Raw genomic sequence first — 15,781 nt, 5'->3', positions numbered from 1 at the left:
GGAAGGAGCTGTCCCAATGCTGAGATGCTTTTCCCCATGGCACTGATGGAGTGAGGAGCAGATGCTGCACTGAATCTGCAGGAGAACTTTTGGGGGGGCTGCAGCAGGTCTGCTTTGGCTGGGAGAAGCACCCTGCAGGTAGGTAGGAACCAGAGCACATTGGAAGACTTGTGCCAAATGGAACACTTGTAGCATGCAGGACTCAGGTTAAAACCCATGGACGGGCAGGGTAGAGGAACTTGCAGCTGGGTGGTTACCATGGGAGCCAGCTGCCCTTGAGCAACATGCTGCTGGGGGGAAAGGCTCATAGTCCCTGCTCTGGAGATCACAGTAGGGCCCCAGCAGGGGTAGTGTCCCAGGGCTAAAACTGTAACATCTCTTGCAAGCATTTGTCCTGTATGGGGCCAGCTGAACACCAGCAGCCTCGATGAATGAATATGTTCCTAAACCATTGCTCAGCCAGCAGTTCACCTTCTGATGTTGGTGCCAGTGCCTCAGGAGCAATGGTGCACAGCCTGTATATACACACACAGGTATAACGTGGCCCCTGGTCGCCCCATGAAGCTCTCTGCTTGTATCCAGCAGGCAGAGGTACCTGCAGTTGTGCCTTCTCCACCTGGTATAGCAATGGCTTTGGTGCCCAAAACTGAATCCTCTTTTGCAGTGTGTGATAGAAAAGGTCAAATAGGAGATGGAGTAATTCTGAAACCCACTCCTCAGCTTCTTGTTTTCCAGCATCTGCACTGGGCAGATGGCTCTGGACTTTCCCTGGAGAAGTCTCTTTTGCACCAAGGAGAGACCACAGGGGCAGAAGGTTGTGTGTCCTGGGTGCTGTTGACTGAGAGCTGTCCCTGCTTTTATCCTTGGGAAAAGGCTCAGAGGACAGCAGTGGCCCCACACAGAGCCCAGCCCAAGGGCTGCCTGCCCTGGTGTGCTGCACTCTGAGCTCCAGGCACACAGCAGGGTTGCTCCAGTGCTACGGCTGCTGTTCCTGGTGTTGCAGTGACAGCAGGGCAGGAGGCATGGCTGCCATTCCCAGTGCTTTTCTGCAGCAGTGGGTATGGTGGTCAGGGTACGGATGTGGCTGCCTCACACAGCAGGGCTCACTGAGGCAGGTTGGAAACCCTTCCCACCGAGTGAAGGGTGCAGGCTGAAACATTTCCACCCAGTAACTGCTCGGTGCCAGCACCAAGGGGACTAAGTCATTGCACAAGGTACCGCAGCTCAGGGTGTCTCCAGCAGCAGTGCCTGACCCGCACAGAGGCTGGTGGAATCATTGTGTGGCATTAAAAAAACCCAAGCTTTCTTGATCTCAGACCTGCTGCTCAGGAACTGCTAAGAAATGTTGGCATCTCATCATCTGGTGCAGTCTGGGGCTACTGCTTGAACCAGTTGCTGTGACCCCAGGGATGCCAGCATCTTCAGGAGAGGAGCAAACTACACGGGTGGCTGGTCTCTGCTGAGCCCTGCATGGCTGTCCTTGTCCTGGGAGCGGTGCTGCTGCCTGATCTGCTCTGATGGGACAGGAGCCCTCTGTGTCTGAGTGTTTGCACACCACTGTGGCACCTGTCCTCAGGTCCTGGGGTCAGCAGATCCTGGGCATAGCAAACTGCCTGGCTGTTTGGAAGATATTCTTGGGGAGGGGTAAAGTGATGGTTTCCTGCTGTACTGTGTGAATCTGCCCTTTCCTGGGGTGTGCTCAGGTAAGTGTGTGTCCAGGCAGAGGCTGTCTGAGGCACCGGGTTCCTTGGAGGCTTCCTGGCTGCCTCTGCAGCACTGGGTTCATGCTGCCTGTCTGTGTGCCTTGCAGGCTCTGAAAAGGAAGCCGGATCTCTTCCTGTGTAGCAACCTGGATGTCAAAGCAGTGTTTCAGTGTGGTGAGTACCATGGGCATGGGCACATGCTCCAGATCACCCTGAGAACCCAGCCTGCTCCTCCTTTGGAGCTGGGTGCAAAACAGCCAAGGGTTGGGGACCACAGGGCTGATTTGGGATGGCCAGGGGGTTTTCTGGCTGCTAACCTGAGTAATTTTTGCCTGCAGGTGTCCTTTCACTCAAGTTTCCCGAGGCCCCAACAGTCAAAGCATCCTGTGGCTTTTTTGTGAGTATGATGCCATTGTGGAATCCTCTGAGAGCTGAGAGTGGGGCTGAGGTTGGGCAGGGTGCTGCAGTGTGGAGCCTGTGCTGGCACTGAGCAAGCCTGGCCCCTGTGTTGCAGACGGAGCTGCTGCCCCGCTGTGGAGAGATCGCCCCGGTGGGACAGGTCGTGCATGAGAATGGCAAAGCGCTGCTGCAGGCAGTGCTGGAGGTGAGAGATGCTGGACCACGGGCTCCCCAGGCAGCATCCCTACAGAGCCAGGGGCAGAGAGCCCAGCAGCGTGGGTGGGAGCAGGGAGAGTGACAGTGTGGGCTCAGCATGTTGTTTGCTCTGTGGCAGGGCATCGGAGGCCAGGCTTCCCGCAGCCTCATGGATCACTTTGCAGAAATCCTCTTTGCCTTGAACAAGCACTGCTTCAGCCTCCTGAGTGTCTGGATCAAGGAGGCCATGCAGCAGGATGGCTTCCCCTCGGCCCGAGTAACTCCAGAGCAGAAGGAAAACTTCAGCCAGCAGATCCTCAGGTTTGCATGCCACTTGCCCTGGCAGCTGTGCCCCACACTTCCCACGGGAATGACTCCCCTGCATGGCCCAGTGCAGCCATCCTACTTCATGTTTGTCCCCTCCCTCTGTCTCAGCAGAGAGCGTGTGAACAAGCGGCGAGTGAAGGAGATGGTGAAGGAGTTCACTTTGTTATGCCGAGGGCTGCATGGTACAGAATACACAGCAGACTACTGAGCACCTGGCCAGGACCGCGGACGATTTGCCTGGACCAGCTCTTCCCCACAAGGAAAAGCCCCCCCCATCCTCCCTGCCCTGCTGCAGTACGGCTCATAGAATAACCCTCCACCTAGAATTAACCCACTCGGGACGCTCCTCAGCTAGATTTGGTGGCCGCATCTCGGTGTCAGCATCTTTGTTTCCCCCAGCATGCTCCCTCCTCGCAGGGAACAGGAATGCTGGCTGCAGGAGGTGGTGGCGGGGCAGGGGAAGCCTGGGCAGAACTGCCCCAGCACAGACTGCCCCGTCCCCGGGCTACCAGCCCCTCCCCAGCCCTTCCCCACAGCAGGGAGGCCACCCTGTGCCTGCAGCAGTGGCTGGCTGGGCGGGGGGGGGGGTTGCCCCCTGCTCGTTTGTACGTGTGGTTGGGAGGGGGGAGGCCCTGCACCTAATTATATTAAGAATATTTCTATGTTGTGGCTGTCATTATTGCAGTGCCCAGACTTTGCCTGCCTCTTCCCTTTGGGGAAGAACGGAGTGGAGGGAGTTAAATCAAGCCTGGGACACCCCAGTGGCTCCTTAGCTTTGGGAGGGATGGCAAAAAACAGTCTGTCCTGCTTGCCCAGCACGGAGCATAAATAGCCCTGCCTCATATGAGAGGGGCTGGGCTCCACCCCTGCCAAACACAGAGTCCTTCCTGCAGCACAGGGTGTGTGTACTCCATTCATAAGAGCGGCTGAGGGGCTTGTTCATGCTTGGAGTTCCCCTGCCCTTGCCCTAGTACCTCAGCCCAGCCTGTGCCTTTACTGTCAGAGATCCTAGTTCTGGTTTTCTGTTCCCTCCAGGTGGTGATAGCTGACACACAGGGCTTTGCTCTCCAGTGGGCTCGATGATACGTTTTTCACTTTGGGACATCTGTGCTCCTCAGCCCATGTTTTATTCTAAGAAATCAGTTCCTTCACAAATCCTCTTCAGCTTTAGTTAGCAGCAGTAGTCCACAAAAGCCCCAAGTCCCAGCACTGTTAGCTCTTGCAAAGTTGTGACCTTTCCAGGTAGGGACAAAGCTGCCCTGGATGAGAAGCCCTCAGAGACAGGGTCTGGGCCAAGTGCCTGTCTCTCCTGGCCCTGCTGCTGCCCTGGCCATGAGCCTCAGGGTGCCACAGGCATTCCTGAACACACAATTCCTGCTCTCACTGCAGTGTTACCGACCCAAGGCCACATCCAGCAAGGTGCTGGCTGGCAGCAGGTCCAACACCCAGTGGGAGGCAATGCCCCACACAGCCCTGCTTCTGGCTGGGTACCAGTGCTGCTGAATCAGGGTTGCTCACACCCTTCGTCCTCATAGGCAATGGCAATCCCTCGTCGGCCCTGCACAGCCTTGGAGACAGGAGTCTGTCCCAGCTGCTGCTCCAGGCCACGCCAGCTGCGGGACTCCAGGAAGGAGGCTGGGAGGAGAAAGGGAATTGTTACCCAGAGCAAGAAGGTGCCACTGCCCCCGCACCAGGGCTCAGCCCGCCATGAAACCAACACAAACCTGCAGGGCTGATCTCTGCGAGTGCCCGTGTTTGGTCCCTGCAGGCCAGGGCAGTGCTGGGGCGCTGCTGAGAGGTCGGGGGGCCACAGAGGTGGGTAGCACACATCTTCCCCGAGATCAGCGAGACATCAGGAACAGCCTCCGCTGCGGGAACAGCCGGTGGGAGCTCAACATGCGCACAGGCCCCTGCCAGGGAACAGTAATGTTAGCCTGGTCCATCTATCCTGGAGCAAGCACAGCTTACAGGCAGGGCAGCTGGGTGGAACATGGCCTGGGAGAGCAGCTGTCTCCAGCTATTACCTGGCAGCAGGTCTCGGAAGTCTGTGAGGTAGTTCCCCGTCCACTCACGGGCTGGGTTGCAGGCCAGCTCCAGCTCATAGGGGGTCACAACAGGTCGGTAGAAGTCACTGGAGTCCAGGAGGGAGTTCTGAGCACAGGCCACCAGGACGAAGATGTCCACCTCCAGGAAGTTGGCCAGCTTGGCAGGGTTGGGCTTCCCCACAGCCAGTGTGTAGCTGCGCTTGCCAGCCCGGCGCAGCAGCTCCCGGAGGTGCTGCAGCACGGTCAGATAGCCCGCCACGCCAAGGGTGCCCACCAGGATGCCCACCACACCGGCATCCCGGGCCCGCTCCACCAGGTACAGGCGGCGCATCAGGGCCCGGTTGACATTGAGGGTCTCGTGGCGGCCGCAGCCAGTGATGGGGTTGAAGGAGCTGAAAGGGCAGCAGTTCCAGGTCAGCATGAAGCTGGTGAGGGCAAGGCCCTCAGCTCCCACATAGAACATGGCATAGTCCTGAAGCCCTCCTGCAGCTTTCACCAAGAACTGACGACCAAACTTCCGTTCCTCGCCAGGAACTGCGGGGCCAGGAGGGTCTCCACACACCAGACTGGAGAAGATGATATTGGGGTATTCGGGACGTAATTGCTGCTCCAGCTCACCTAAATAAAGAGAGAAGTGAGAACAAAACTTGACTATAGTCCTGACACAGAGAAGGTGCAACAGATCAGGGGACAAGAGAAAAATCAAAGCTGCCAATGTCTGGGGAATTAATGCCTGCTTGGTCTGACCCTGGCAGCTCTGCAGAGCTCAGAGCAGTACCAGAGCTCCCCTCCCTGCCCCAGAGCACTCACCCATCGCATGGGCGTAGACCACATCGCTGAGCACCACCACACAGCTCTGCTGCTCGGGGTAGAGCTCCTGGAACGCCTCTGTGCAGCGCCCGACGTCCAGGGGCTGCTGCCCGAAGATGTGCAGCACCGGGAGCTTCCTGCAGGGGCTGAGGCAGGCTGGGCCGTAGTGCAGCACTGCCTCAGCACCCACGTGCTCGGCAGCCACTTCATCCACGCAGCAGCTGCGAGGAGAACGCGGTGTCAGACAGGCTCTCCCTCCTCCCTGGCACGGCCCGCTCCTGCCCGCAGGGGATCCCAGGACAGCCCCACACCGACCTGCCGTACGTGGTGTCTCCTAACACGTACATGGCGGCCCCGGTCGCTGCCTCCAGCCGGCCTGCCACCCCCGCTGCGTCTGCCAGGAGCTCATCAGGGAACTGCAGGGCGACCTGGTGGGAACAAGGGATGATGCAGACGGGAATAAGGCGCTGGGGAGCGTGAGATGAAGGGGATAGAATGGATAGAATATAACCTCAGCAAATTTGCTGATAGCAAACTGGGGGGAGTGGCTGAAAGGCTGTGCCATTCAGCAGGACCTTGATAGGCTGCGGAATTAAGCAGAGAGAAACCTAATGAGGGTCAACAAGGGCAGGTGTACGGTACTGCACTGGGAGACGAATAATTCCAAATACCAGCACAGACTGGGATTGACCTACTAGAAAGCAATTCTGCAGATAAGGACCTGGGACCTGGAATCTTGGTGGGTGACAAGTTGACCGTGAACTGGCAGGGGCCTTACAGCCAGGAGGGCCTATGGGATCCTAGAGTACATTGGCAAGAGTGTAGCCAGCAGGTTGAGAGTGATCCTGCCCTTCTATTGCCCCTGGTGAGGCACATCAGGAGTACTGTCTCCAGTTCTGGGCTCCTCAGTATAAGAAAGACAAGGAACTACTGCAGAAGGTCCAGCAGGGGCCACATGGGGGTCTGGAGCATCTCTCTTGTGAGGAGAGATCCTTTAGTCTGGACAAGAGAAGTCTGAGAGGAGATTTGCTGTGGTTTAGGAATGGTACTCCCCAATTCAGTGCTCCATCTGAGCCTCTCCAAACCACGCTGCCACTCGCTCTCCCCTCCCCTTCCTCCTGCTGTGGGATGGAGTGGAGAATCAGAGGCACAAAGGGTAAAGATCACAGGTCAAGATCAGAGCAGTTTACTGGACAGCAACTTAAATAAGCAAATCAACAGTAACAGCAACACTATTAATAATCATGTAAAGAGAAAAATGATTCACACATGAGTGCTCCATGCAGGGCCCTGACAATACCTGACTCTGCCACACAATGGGACCCGGGAATGACCCCTTCCCTGTCCCCAGAAAGTGATGGGAAGTGGTACAGAGTAACCTCTGGGTCGTGGCCATGCCCCCTCCTGGCTATTGCAGAAATTAACCCTCTCCTGCCTGGAACGAGGACAGGATCTCATTAACGCAAATAAATGTCTCAAAGGTGGATGCCAAGAGGACAGTGCCAGACTCTTTCCAGCAACAGGACAAAGGAAGGAGCAATGGCCATAAATCAAGACAAAAGAAGTTTCATGTTAACACGAGGAACGAGTTCCTTACACTGTGGCTGGCAGAGCGCTGAAACAGCTGCCCAGGGAAGTCGTGGAGTCTCCATCACTGGAGACATTGCAAAGGCATCTGGGCGCTTTGCTGTGCAGCTGCTCTGGTGACCCTGCCTTGGCAAGGGGCTGCAGTGGACGATCTCCAGATCAGCCCCCAGCGCTGACAATCCTGTGAGGCACCGGGATAGGGGGCGGTGCGCCGGCTCCACCCTCGGTCCCATTTACCTTGCGGAACCCTCCATCCCGTACGAAAGCGGCGGCCCGGCCCATCTCGTAGAAGCCGTCGAGGTCGCTCCGCGGTGCGGCTGCCGAGGCCGGATGCAGCTCCCGGCGCAGCGCGGCCTCCCCATCGCTGCTGAAGGCCGCGGCCATGGCGGCACGCGGCGCGCGGCGCCCGCTTCCGGGCTGCGGCGCGGCGCTGGCCAATGGAGGCGCGGCTCTGCCTTCCCGCCCCCAGAGGTTCCGCCCACAACGGGGTGGAGCGGGAACGGCAGCCAGTGGAAATACGTGCTGGTCGCGGTGCATTATGGAGTGTGTAGTTTTCCCGCCGCTGTCAAACCAGGCAGCCAATCAGCGGGCGCGGTGGCGGCGGTGGCGTTCCGGTACTTCCGCCCGGGCGCTGCAGTTCCGGTCAGGTGCCGCGCGGGTCAGGTGGCCCGGCCCGATCCGCTCCCGCCGCCGGTGCCGCCGCCGCCATGACGGGGCTCGCCCTGCTCTACTCGGGGCTCGGCCTCGCCTTCTGGACCACACTGCTTGGCGTCGGTCAGCGCCGGGCGGGGCGGGGCGCGGGGCCGCGGAGAAGGGGTTCCGGGCGCTGCGTTGCGGGGCTGAGCCGTGGGACAGCAGAGGTTACCGGGCCCGGGGGAACGCTGCGATTCCTGCTTCTGCCCGTGCTGGCTGCTCCTGTGCTGCAGAGCGCTGGGAGGATCGCTTCGGTGTGGAGAAAGGAGCTGAGCGTTGAGGGACGCGGTGCTGTCAGGCCCCCGGTCGCCGCGGTGCTCCCGGGGTGCTCCGTGGTGCCCGGCACGACCGGGTGCGCTGCTGTGGGGCTCCCCGGGCGGGCAGCGCCCCGCGGGGCTGGCAGCGGCTCCCTCAGAGCCCCGCGGCGCCGTGTCACTCCCGGTCGCTGTTGGGAGCAGCTTTCAGCGCTCTGAGCCTGTGTGGCTTGAGCAATTGATTTGCTTGTGTGTGTGTGTGCGAGAGCAGGACGGTGCTGGTGCCCGGCAGGGGTTTGGTACGGCGGGGGCAGCCTGGTCCTTCAGACTCTGCTGGTTGATGTCTCTCGGCTGGAGAGATGGCCTTGCTTTGCCAAGCTGTGGCAGCATGACAGAACTTGCAAGTTTGGGTGATGGTGGGGGCTGCTGCTTGGCCGTGTTGCAGCTCGTGGCAGCCCATGCACTGCCGCTGAAGGTGTTGGGCTTTTGGAGGATGGATTTAATGCTCTAGGGCCAGCAGATAGATTTTGTGCTGGGACTGGTGGTTATTTTCTCTTAGCACAGAATGAAGTGACCACAAACCAGGCAGAGGCTGGGGAAACCTTGGCCATTGATTCAATGTTTGGGTGAGCGGAGAGAATGAGTCGGGAGTGAAGGGTGTCTCACTCCCTCGTGTTTCCAGGGCCTGGTGAACCCACTGTGGGCCAAGGGCTGCCTCACTGGGCTCTCTGAATCATGACATTTACATAAGTGCAGCTTCACCCTCTGGAGGTGAGACTGTTGGAAAATCTTGCTGAGCTGAGCCCAGTTACTCTTAACTTCCCCTGCCCTGTTGCAGTCCCTTTTTGAGGAAGACCACAAGCAGGAAGTGGTCTTGCTCCATGCAGTGTTGCAGCAGTGTCTCTTTGTGTTTTCTGTCTTTGTCCTAAGCCCTGATTTGATCATCCAATCCTGCTGCCCTAGCTTCTGTCCTGGCTTCAGGGCTACAAGTCAGAACTCACAGGAGAGTGTCCTTTACCCTGTTTCTTTTGCATATGAATCTAAGGTTACACCTGCACTTGAAGAGATGAAGGGTGCCCTGAGGACCTGCCCTGAGCTGGTTGTAGCTCTCTTTTACCACTTCTGGGGAGTGGAGGCAGCTGAGGCTGGCTGGGTTCAGTTCCTGTTCTGACAGCCAAGCAGCAAAGCCAAAACACAAGTAACAGAGTGGCTGGACCCTGCACTAGAGATCATGCTTGAAGGTTGCCAGAAATGCACGCTGGGCCATGGCTTTCCTCTGTATTCGCTGGCTGTGGTGGCACCATTCTTCATTCTTGTGTGTCACTACAGGGGAGGGGGCACCCCAAATCTGTGGCAGAAAGAGTGATCAGCATTACCACCTCCCATAAATTTATGGGACTCACTAGCTTGCCTGACAGGGCGTGTGTGCTCCCCTGAGGACGCTGAGTGGGGTGCTCAGACCTGAGCTGTACGTGGAGGAGTGAGCACACAAGAATAATGGGGACATCCCTGCTGCAAGGGATCTGCAGTGCTGAGGCCTTCCAGTGGGATAAATTGTCCTACAGGTCTTGGCTGTGCTCAGGGAAGGCCGTGGTCCTGCCCCCATATTCCTGCTGGGCAGACTGCCATCACCCCCTACTTCCAGGCTGCTGCTCTGGGGTGGAAGGGAGCAGTGGGATACATCTTAAAGAGTGACCTCTTTGCTGCATTTGAGCATTTCATACATCTCCCATTTCCTCTTTTCCCAACTGTATGCGGGATCAGCATCACACAGGCACTGACTGGTTATGGTGTGATATAACCTGATCTGGTAGAGCTGTCCTTTCACCCTCTGTGCCTGGCGTGGAGCACACAGTGCCATGATGCCTGTGCTTATCAGTTCCTTGGGGCTGGGTCACCCTCCATTTTCCAGCAAAGAGCAAGTGTCTCTTCTGGTCTGTAGCCATGTTTCCCACTCAGGAGCTCAGAGTAAGGCAGGGTGTTGGTGCAAGCACCTCTGCATGTGCCTGGGCTGTGCAGGAATGTGACTTTTGGCTGTGGTTCTTGGTGGGAGATAACCACAGCAGGGCAAGCCCTCCTTGGAAAGGAAGGGCTTTTCTGAGTTTCTCAGGACAATGCTTTGGTGTCTCCCACTTGTGTTGGAGCATAAATTTATCTGGAGATTACCCTAAGGGAGATGCTGAAAACAACAGTCATGTCTTGAACGCACAGCCTTGGAGAGGGGGTGTTGGAGGAAAGCTGGAGCTTCTCATGTTGATGGGCTCCAGGGAACTGATACAAATGCTGATGGGATGGTGATGTAGCAGCATGTGATGGTCGGTCAGGGTACAGCCTTGCTCCTCTTGTCCCTCCTGTGCCCAGGAGGAGCTCAGAGCTGGTCCCCTGGGGCTGTCCAGCAGGGCTGAGCCATTGGAGAGACACAGTGGAGGCCGTGCTGGGGCACAGGGCTGTGGATTGCCCTTGAGACCCTGTAGCTCAGCATGGTCTGTGGCTGCTCAGCAGGGTCAGGGAATAGAAAATGGGTGTGACAACAACCATGATCATCTTCTCAGCAAGAGTGGGATGGGGGCTGTCAGTATCTCAGACCCAGGCTGTTTGTCCTGTGCTGATGTGGAAGTGTTGGGATCATGAGGGTACGATTTGGAGGGGACACCCTGCCCCAAGCTCTGCATGCTTGAGCAAGTCTTCCTAGTAACCCTCCTTCATGCTATGCTGTGCTCCTGGGCATTTGCCTCGAGGCTTAGCAGGTTGGGGAGGAACTGGCAGTGCTGGATCCAGCTGCTGCCTCCCTGGAGGTTTCCATCTTGTTCTTGCTTTCCAGGGATCTGCTACACAATATTTGACCTGGGCTTCCGCTTCGATGTGGCATGGTGAGTTCTCTGTAAACTCGGGCATCCTCAGGGCTGAGTGAGGAGGCAGGTGGTGCTGGCAGTGCCTCCAAGGAGCAGCACTTGCTTTTGAGTGATGGGCAGCGGTCACTGCCTCGCAGGAGAACAAGAGCTACAGTGAGCAGGGCCTCTGCTCCCTGGGAGGTGGGATGGATGCAGCCCCTGTGTTCCTGTGGCTGGCTCCATACAAGGTCCTGGTGCAGCTGTTGCTGCTCTGCCCTCCACGTTCCAAGCCCAGGCTTCTGCTTCACAGTGAGGGTTTGGGAAGAAGATCTAGATCCATGCAGTTGAGGGTCTTGTGTTTCTGGCTGGCAGACATGTCTCACTGTCTGGCTGCCCAACCCATCTTGGGCTTCATAATTTGGTGGAGGGGTGCTTGTTTTGGGTTAGGCTGTGCGGTGTGACTATGGGGGCTCAGCCTCTGTGCTAACTCAGGACATTTCTCCCTCTCCAGGTTTCTGACGGAGACCTCACCCTACATGTGGTCCAACCTGGGCATTGGCTTGGCCATCTCCCTGTCTGTGGTGGGAGCTGCCTGGTGAGTAGGACTGGCTCTTCAGCATTCTCCTGCTGTCCCACCTTGGTAGCTGTGTATACACTGCAGTTTTCCTGCAGCACAGCAGGGTAGAACAATGCATACATGTAGGATTGTGGGTCACCACACCAGTGGGGCTGAATGCTGGGGGGTCTGAGTGGACCAGCCCACAGACAGCAGTGGCAAGACAGGGAAGTCTCTGGAAGCTGTGCCCCTGAGCCTGGCTGTCCATGGTGGCTCTTGTGTCCCAACAGTTCTGCTGGTGTAGGTGGTGCAGCCTGGGGCCACTCATACCCCAAGAGTGACTAGGCTGAGTGCTCAGTGTCCCCCAGCTGCATGCCCAATTCTTTGCTCAGCTGAAAGATCCTGGTTTCTGTATAGAATTCTGCAAGTGCCAGACTTTCCACCAACCACCCTTGTCTGCTACAGGGGGATTTACATCACAGGCTCCAGCATCATCGGTGGTGGAGTCAAAGCCCCACGGATCAAAACAAAGAATCTGGTGAGGTAAGCACAGACCTGGGGTTATTTCTTGTGCTGCACCTGAGTGGGGCAGGTCACAACCCAGTGAAGAGACTTCTGTCTGCTCTCTAGCTGGGTGCTGCTGGCAGACTGTTCCTTGTTGAGCTGCTGATGCTGTTTGCTTTCAAAACAAAGAGCACTAAAGGAGCCAGAGTGCTGCTTTGAAGGGTCACTGTGTGATATCATGCTGTGAATGAGCCCAGTGTGTTCAAAACAAACACCCTGAGATCACACATCCTGCCTAGGCAAGGGTTCTCCTTGCACAACCCTTCCACAAGGAGCAGAAACAGGCTGGTGAAGGACAAGGCTTCCTAGGCCTGCTTCCAACAGGATCCTTGCAGCCTACTCAGGTGCCACAGCAGAACCAGCATCCAGCAGTTGTGTTTGGCAGCTCCCCCTGGCTTGAAAGTAAAGCAGTGGGTAGCTTCCCATATGGCTATGGAGGGGTCTGGCTGGCTGGGCATGAAGTGGCCGGGGCTCCTTGGGCAGGGTCTTTCCCCTGGGTTACTGGTCAGCCTGCCTTAGGCGCTGTGCTCAGGCTTTGCCTTTCTCCCACAGCATCATTTTCTGCGAGGCTGTGGCCATCTACGGGATCATCATGGCAATAGTCATCAGCAACATGGCTGAGGTATGGGAGCACCTGGGCTGCCGTGCCACCCCTGTGCCAGCCTCAGGGCCACGGTGGGGATGGGCAGCTGGTGATGGGCCAGTATTGTGAGGGGTAGTAGCCCTGTAGGGACTTAGAACACTGTTGTGCCTTTGGGAGCCCCTGGACTGCTGGTCTGTGTAGTGATCCTTGCCTGTGATGAAGAGAGGGTGGGGAGAGCACACACAAGGCAGATTCCATGAAGCCATGATGTGGAATCAGGGACTGGCTCTGGCTGAAATGAGGCAGCCTCTGGCTGTATTAGGGACAGGTACTTTTTCCAGAGACCATGGACTTGTCACTAACCAGGTCCTGTGCTTTCTCTCAGCCTTTCAATGGAGTCACCCCAGAAGAGATTGGAGCTAGGAACTACCACGCAGGTAAGGACTTCTGGGTTCCTGGTACAGTTGCTGTGAGCACTGACCTCCACCTCTGACCCACTCCTGGTCTGCTGCTGCTGTCTGAAGGACATGTAACTCTTCTGCCAAAAGGCAGCTTTTTAACCACCTTCTTAAGGTCCTCCTGCACCCAGCAGGCTGTGCTGCCCAGCAGCAGCACTGTTCCTCCCCTGGCTGGAGCAGTGGCCTGGCTCTGTGGGAGCTGAGGCACACCTCAGAGCAGTCCTGCTCCCCAAATAGGGTGTTGCTGGGGCTTGGCAGCTCCTGGTCTTCTGTCACCTTGAGACAGAGCTTCTGCATCATGTCCTGGGTGCAGGTGGAAGGAGGTTACATCCTGCTCTTGCAGCGTTCCTCTCTCACAGGTTTCTCCATGTTTGGAGCTGGTCTGACCGTGGGTTTATGCAATCTCTTCTGTGGGGTCTGCGTGGGCATCGTGGGCAGCGGGGCTGCCCTGGCTGATGCCCAGAATGCCAGCCTCTTCGTCAAGATCCTGATTGTGGAAATCTTCGGCAGTGCCATAGGGCTGTTTGGGGTCATCGTTGCTATCCTGCAGGTACCTGCTTCCTGAGGCCACCAGGCCTAAATGAGCACAAGGTGCTGTCACCCTGGATGCTTTCCAGCCCCAGGGAGACACACCTGGGTTTCAGCACAATCTTCTGCATTGGGATGGGGAGGCTGCTTACAAGGTTTGGGGTGGCACAGCTCTTCCCAGAGTATACTGTGCCTATTTGCAACATTGGGAACCCTTCTGATGGCCCCTCTGCAACCAAGAGTGTCACCTTGCGTGCACCTTGTGTGACACTCATGTTGTACCAGTGGGACTGATAAGCTAGCTCTCTGCAGCTTCTGGATGATCTTGGGGTGCTTGGGTGGGACTGGGGTGTGAGCTGGGGTTTGTGTGCCACAACCTAACCTCTCTTCTTTCTTTCTAGACATCTAAAGTAAAAATGGGCTGAGCCCTCTTGCACTCAGCCTGTTCCAGCCCACCCCAAGAGGTTCTGTATATACTTATTTAATGTTTCTATACTTGATTGGGGTGGGAGATTCCTGGCATCAGCAGCAGGAGCCTGACCACATAGAGCCCCGTCCTGCAGATCAGTCGGCCCCTTGGAAGAAACAAATTTCTCTGTGTGAATTCTGCCCCCAGCAGCCTGGCCCAGCTCGTGGGACCGTGCTGCTGCCCATCCCTGGTGTGTAGAATCGACCATCAGTGCAATCCTGTGTCAGTGAAATAAATATGGTTCTTGTCCAGCTCTTTCTCTTCCCTGTGAATGCTAGGGATGTTTGCAGAGAGCAAGTGCTGGTTTGGGCTGCCCCACTGCTGAGAGATTCCTCTCTGTTCCTCTGTCAAAATCCCTGGCCTGTTCCAGGAGCCTGGTGGTGTCCTGACTCTGTGGGGTTAATTCTGTTGCTTTCACAGGCTGCAAGAGCCACCCTCTTTGGGCTGTGGGAACGCAGAGCTGTGCCTTGCTGCCTGGAGCAGGTACAAGGCTGTTGGAACAGGCAGCAGGCAGCTCTGAATTGCCTCTGCCAGGCTCCTAGCAGCCCAACGTGAGCCCAACACAAGCTGCTTTGGGCCTTTCACCTCCCATCCAGATAGTCCAGTGTAGGGGGGGGTGTACGCAGTCCATAGCTCCACAGCTGGGGAGCTGTGCAGCTGGAGGGCACCAGAAGGGCAGACAGGTGAAATTGTTGCCCCTTCAAGGGACATACTTCAGCCAGCAGCTCCCTGGTGTGACTGTTTGCTGTGTGCTGGGGCTCCAGTCTGCAGTGTCCCTCTGTCCACGCAGAAGTCCCAGGGGTGGGGATGCTTTGTGCTGGCTCTGTTCCCTGTCCCTGGCTGTGCTGAATAGTGTGGGGAAGCTGGCTTAGACAGCTGGCCCTGCAGCTCATCTGCTGCTTGGGGGAAGGAAAGAACAAGGTCCTTCTGCATGTGCTCTGCAGAGAGCCTGGAGGCTGCTGCATCTGCTGTATCCAACACAAGGCCCTCGTACTGTTCTACCAGTATACCTTAATAGAGCACTGATCTTCCAGTGCTGTCTCAGAGCAGATGCACACTTAGAGCTGCCCTTCTCTTTCCACATGTGGATGCCACTGGCTGGGGCAGCAGTGAGACTGCTGGAGCCTGCTGATTCTTGCCCTTGAACTAGGGCAGCTGCCTCTGTATGACCCCTCTGAGATCTGCTGCTCTCCTGCCTCTGTTCCATATTGTCCTTTGAGTTTTGGGGCTGCAGTATATATTTCAGCCCTGGGTGCATGACAGTCATGGGGAAAACCAAGCCACTGCCATCTAGCTGTGCTGGCTGTCCCCTGGGGCTGGAGGCTCTCACAGGAGAAATGTGAGATCTGTATAGTGGCAGAACACAAACTGGGCTCTGCCGGGTTTGAAGAAAGTGTCAGGTGTGGGCAGACTTTTGCCTGTTCTGTGTGGGAGCTGCAGAACCATTTCATCAGACCCACACCATGCTCAGGAAGGAGATGCCTGGGGCTGGAGAGACTGTACTGTGCTGGAGTTAGAAAAGCTGCTTTATGGGTTAATCATCTTCCTGGTTAGCAGCTGTCTTGAAAGACTCGCCCACTTGTTTTTCAGGGATGGGCCTTGCCCTGCCCTGCCCAGATAGAAATGCATCTGCTGTCAGAAATGTGCCTCTGTGAGATGCTTTTCCAATCTCCCAATCCTGCCTTTGTATATCACAGCTTTGGCAGGGGAATGGGCCCACAGGCTCCTTACAAGGATCTGAGACCCATCAGGGCTACTCTCAGGGTGACCTATAGCCTG

General features: G+C 56.9%; 3 protein-coding genes across 4 annotated transcripts in view; 2 read left to right on the top strand and 1 right to left on the bottom strand.

The window, feature by feature from the left end:
- Nucleotides 1-3,286, top strand: part of IPO13 (importin 13) — a 31,303-nt gene extending 28,017 nt beyond the window's left edge. The window contains exons 16-20 of one of the 2 annotated variants that reach the window (XM_021528232.2): nucleotides 1,811-1,877; nucleotides 2,042-2,100; nucleotides 2,218-2,307; nucleotides 2,437-2,618; nucleotides 2,736-3,286. In XM_021528232.2, the coding sequence (XP_021383907.1) occupies nucleotides 1,811-1,877; nucleotides 2,042-2,100; nucleotides 2,218-2,307; nucleotides 2,437-2,618; nucleotides 2,736-2,832 (495 nt within the window). In that variant the 3' untranslated portion in view covers nucleotides 2,833-3,286. Of the gene's footprint in view, nucleotides 1-1,810; nucleotides 1,878-2,041; nucleotides 2,101-2,217; nucleotides 2,308-2,436; nucleotides 2,619-2,732 lie in introns of both variants that reach the window. The other variant, XM_031505549.2, reaches the window with a different exon arrangement.
- A 446-nt stretch (nucleotides 3,287-3,732) lies between these two features.
- On the bottom strand, nucleotides 3,733-7,463 carry DPH2 (diphthamide biosynthesis 2). Its single transcript, XM_021528242.2, has 6 exons — nucleotides 7,304-7,463; nucleotides 5,795-5,907; nucleotides 5,480-5,700; nucleotides 4,649-5,287; nucleotides 4,349-4,534; nucleotides 3,733-4,259 (listed from the first exon to the last, which is right to left on the bottom strand). Exons 1-6 carry the CDS (start codon nucleotides 7,448-7,450, stop codon nucleotides 4,129-4,131), a joined length of 1,437 nt encoding a protein of 478 aa, XP_021383917.2. The 5' UTR covers nucleotides 7,451-7,463; the 3' UTR covers nucleotides 3,733-4,128.
- Nucleotides 7,464-7,687: 224 nt separating this feature from the next.
- Nucleotides 7,688-13,988, top strand: ATP6V0B (ATPase H+ transporting V0 subunit b). The gene is made up of 8 exons (XM_021528255.3): nucleotides 7,688-7,840; nucleotides 10,835-10,883; nucleotides 11,356-11,439; nucleotides 11,866-11,943; nucleotides 12,517-12,586; nucleotides 12,933-12,984; nucleotides 13,365-13,555; nucleotides 13,935-13,988. The coding sequence occupies exons 1-8, from the start codon at nucleotides 7,774-7,776 to the stop codon at nucleotides 13,956-13,958; spliced, it is 615 nt and encodes a 204-aa protein (XP_021383930.1). The 5' UTR covers nucleotides 7,688-7,773; the 3' UTR covers nucleotides 13,959-13,988.
- The last annotated feature ends 1,793 nt before the right edge of the window (nucleotides 13,989-15,781 follow it).

The sequence above is a fragment of the Lonchura striata genome, chromosome 9 (genome assembly GCF_046129695.1).
Source record: "Lonchura striata isolate bLonStr1 chromosome 9, bLonStr1.mat, whole genome shotgun sequence".
In the NCBI taxonomy this organism is placed as follows: Eukaryota; Metazoa; Chordata; class Aves; order Passeriformes; family Estrildidae; genus Lonchura; species Lonchura striata.
The sequence above is the reverse complement of the archived record's forward strand: the minus strand, read 5'-3'. Positions and strand labels throughout refer to the sequence as shown.